The sequence below is a fragment of the Mus pahari genome, chromosome 14, assembly GCF_900095145.1.
Source record: "Mus pahari chromosome 14, PAHARI_EIJ_v1.1, whole genome shotgun sequence".
Lineage (NCBI taxonomy): Eukaryota > Metazoa > Chordata > Mammalia > Rodentia > Muridae > Mus > Mus pahari.
In genome coordinates, this window is record NC_034603.1 from 57,203,731 (window position 1) to 57,208,134 (window position 4,404).

Consider the following 4,404-nt stretch of genomic DNA (forward strand, 5'->3'; position numbering starts at 1 on the left):
ACACACTCACACACACTTCCTGTCTTGGTGGGCTTTATGTGTAAAAATGAAACATTCACTAAGATGTTGAACAATGGAGATGACATGGCAGTACAAAGAGTCCTCTTACCACAGAAGTCTTTCTGAGACTCAGCCGATCCGTTCTGGTTCTAAAATAGGCCTCATCAAAGGACGAGTGGCTGCCCTTCAGCTTCTCCGAGAGGTTCCTGTACAGTCGCTTGGCCGCATTGGGAGACGATGGAGCACTGTGTTTTTTTGACTGGGAAAGATGTAAGTTCTGCATTTGCTGGGTCATTTTCGAGCAGTAGTTCCTAGGAAGAGGGAAAGAGAGGGCATGGTGATTATACACAACAGAGAACTCTGCCACCTCCATGCCCCATCTGCAAATCTCAGCCTCAAATGTGATAGTCCAGCTCGGAAGGCCTGCAGAGATCAACCCAGCTCCTTCCTGCTTTAGAGGAGAAAGCAGAAACCCTGGGAAAGGAAGCAGTGCGTCTCTGGCCCCAGAGCTGATTGGAGGCAAGAAGGAAATGAGAACCCCATTTACTGTACAAAGTATCCATTTACATACAAAAACTGAAAACCCTTGATATTTTACCCAATTAGAAAAGTATCGAGACATTGTATCTAGGGAGTGTGTGTAAGCTTGACCATATGAAATTGAGGCTACCTTTAAAACCTCCCTCCTTCTAGGTGCTGACCTATAGTGAACGGATAAGAAAGTGGGTTCTTCTTTGCACCCCGATCCCCACCTATTCTTGGAGTAGCAATCAATTGTGTCCACTTGATTAAATACCCCAGTGTGCCCTATAGTTTCTATAGGACTAACTGACCCTGTGTCCCTTGGATACTCTGGGTGGGAGCCATCTATTCTTGGCTAACTTTCTTTAAGTAGTATTTGACCATTGCTCATCAAATCTCCTAAAATCTCTAGTACCCCTATCCCCACCCTCTTCATGTCACACCTGAAGTCAATTTCTGGGACGTCAAGGATATCATTTCAAAATCTATCCACCATTAATTTGGGTATTGCTATAGAAATCTGGAAGCTAGAAAGTCTGTGGTTGCCTTGTGTATGATTGTATCAGATGGATAAATGTAAAAATGGAATTGCTAGCCTGTACACTGTGTGCAAAGTACGTTCTGCTCCATGAGGTCCCTAGGGCATTGGCCCCTGAACCTTCTGAAAAACAAAACAACAAAACAAAACAAAACAAAACACTACCACCTTCTATCACATTTTGAATGACATCTTCTACATGGGCTGCTAATACCATCTTCTCTTGATTGATGTTCCCTCCAACAAATGGAAGACCACCATCATGGTATTTAAATGTCCTTAGGCGCCTTTTCAAACAAACTTGAAACTTCTTCCAAGACAGAAAGATGGCTGATCCCGATTCAGTCTTATTCATTCCCATCAGTTCCCACCCAGACTTCGCTGTGTAGATGGACTTATGTTAGACAGGTGTCACATGGCATTGCCTATGTGAGAGCAGTTTTATATACCTTTAGTAACATTTTAATTGTCTTTAAAACAGAAACAGAATAGTTAGGTGATCTATCATCTTTCCTCTCCAACCTACTGATTCTTTATCTTTGACTCAATAGCAACTACAGGGTTTTCTTTAATATTTCTTTCCACAAAGCTCCAAATTCATACACAGGCTATCACGTGGGGATTGCTTTAACCTCTATTTCTGCCTTCTGTCTCCAGCCTTCTCCTTCAGCATTAACACCCTAGTTCAAGCCATCTGTCTTGTCTACATCATTATCCTTCCCAAAATAACTCTACATTCTTTTGTATCTCCCACAATGCCCAGGAGTCCCGTAAATAAATTCCTGTCATTTGATCAAATTCCGGCTACTTGCCCTCTAACTGATGACACCTACCCACATGTCCCCCTTTGTCCTTGCTCATCTCCCATCTGTTCCCTTCTGTCAATGTAGGATGACTTTCTCTGCCTTTCTGACTTCTGCCCCATGCTCCCCAGCTGTCCCTTCCTTCCAGGCTATTCTTCAGCGTGTATCTGCTCTTTGAGCTTTCTTCCATCGTTATGTTCTCTTTTTTTCCTTGATATTTTAAATATCGAGGCGGGGCAAATTTCTGTTGTCTATCCTTATGACTATGAATGTCTCCACCAACTCACTATGCTCTTGTTTCACACTCTTCTGCAAAGGGGCAACCTTTGGAATTGGGTAGACTCATGCTTGACTGGTGATATTGCTATCTACAGTGTATGTGGGTTCGGGTGCCTTATTTCAACCCTCTGATCTTATTGGTCATATGCAAATAGACAAGAGAACATTGGGTACAAAGTCGTGAAGATTAAATTGGTGAAGAAATGAAAATTGTTATCTCTTTTGATGCACTGTAACCTAGCAATAAATAGCAGCAACTATTTGCAAGTTTTTTTGCAAAACCACAGACACCAAGATACAGAATCATCCTTCATCTTTCTTAGAGGCTTTTAACATGGCCTTATGGTTAATTTTTTTTTTTTTGTACTTTGCTTTTTTTTAAAAATCTTGATAGAAAATGTAAGTGTAGCTATTTTGATTTACATTTTTATAGTCATGTGTGCAAACATGAAAATAGAAGGCAGAACTCTCAGGTCTTAGAGGGGAAGGTGAAACAAACAAAAAGAATCTAACAAAATTGAAATATTAACAAAAGGGGTTGCCTATTTAAGGTGGAGAGCTGAATCCAGCACACCAATCAAGCTTAGTTACATCCTCCATTCTCACTGTCCCCAGTTTTCGGTAGCCTTGAAAATCAAACCTCATTAAAATAAGACTATGAGCCACTGAAGAGGGACCATGGGGTTGGTGGTCCTTCAACATTTCATTTCCACCCCTTAGAAGTATCCTTATTTGACCTGTCTGGTTGTTCCCTCAGAGAGCCACTCAGAATGCTTGTCATTTTTTTTTTTTTGACTTGCAGTCCCCCAGAGCAACAGGCGTCTTCCTCTACAGTGCTTGTTTTTGGGGTGATTATTTAGTAGACATCAACTTTTTTTTTTTAAACAAGTCGTTGAAATTGCTCTCAACTTCGGGAATGGTTTAGAAACAAAGGGATTTGAAAAGCTCTGGCATGTTACCGGGAGTCTAGCAGAGCATGTTCATGCCTAGGGATGGGAACAAGGTAGGAAAGAAGTATATGAGGGGCTCCTGATCTCCCCTCTCTGTTTACCTGGGAGGCTCTGTGCAAGCAGAAAATGAAGACTAAGGTAGAGTTGCCACTACCTTGTGGAATGTTGGTGGTCTTCCCTAATGTATGTGGGATGGAGGCTTGCTGATTCTAAGCGTTTAAGGTCATCTTTGTTCTGCCTCTGCCACTCAGTTAAAACCAAGCAGGAATGTCAATGGCTGTATATTCCAAAAATATAAGTATCACAGATTTAAGTTCGGAAGTTATTAGACAGCAATAAATGCTGGGGATTCGGGAGAATCTGGTTTTCATAGTTGCTATATAATTGTATATCTATTAAAACACCTAGTTCTCAGCAGAAAGTTGCGTGACATAAAGAAAAACCATGCCACATACAAGAAGATAAACAGGTCAATCACCATTGCCCACAAGGATGCCAAATGTTGCCGCTATTGAGCAAAACCTCCAACCATTTTGAGTGTGTTTAAAGAGCTAAAGGGAATCAGGTCTAAGAGGTATGGAGAGAATGATATCTCACTTAAACTAAGACTAATATTAAAGAGATTGAATCACAGAACAGAACAGAGTAGACGTCCCAGAACTGAAAACTATAATGACCAAAATGAAACATTCACTGGACTTCAACCACCCACTCGTGTAGACAGACTATCAACACGTTTCAAGATAAACCAACTCACGCTAAGGAGAAGAGGAAACACTGCATAGTCACTTTGATAGATGCAAGAAGGCGACTGGATTTACCATACACAGAATCCAGTTGGAATTGCAAAGGGCTTGCAGGTATATAAGGAAACTTCTTTACCAGAAAGAATGAGTAAAGACTTGGCTAAATGTTGGCTTTGTAACGTTCCCCACGGGACCCTGTTTTGAACGTGTGGTCCCTAGTTGCTGGCATTATTTGGAAAGGCTGTGAGTTCTGGCTGGTGGAAGTTTAAAGGTTACACTAAGCCTCAGCTTCCTATCTTACTCTTGGCTTCATAGTCTGCCACGAGACCAGGAACTTCGGCTTCACGTTTCCCCTGCTATGGACATTCCCAGGGTGATGGACTGAAACCCCCAGAGACTATGAGCCTACATAGAACTCCCACCTCTCACTTCTGTCAGGTTCTGTGGTCTTAGTAATTAATATGAAATTATAGTCAACATCACACTGAATGACTAAATGCGATCCCAATCAAAATACCAGCTGAAAGGTAATTTCGTAGTGACAGTTTTTTGGTTTTTTTTTTTTT

General features: G+C 41.4%; 1 protein-coding gene across 2 annotated transcripts in view; it reads right to left on the bottom strand.

The window, feature by feature from the left end:
- The window catches only part of Ankfn1 (ankyrin repeat and fibronectin type III domain containing 1), a 308,072-nt gene that overhangs the window by 135,776 nt on the left and 167,892 nt on the right, over positions 1 to 4,404 (bottom strand). For both annotated transcript variants that reach the window (XM_021213428.2, XM_029546190.1), the window contains one exon: positions 110 to 311. In XM_021213428.2, coding sequence (XP_021069087.1) covers positions 110 to 311 — 202 coding nt within the window. The remainder of the gene's footprint in view (positions 1 to 109; positions 312 to 4,404) is intronic.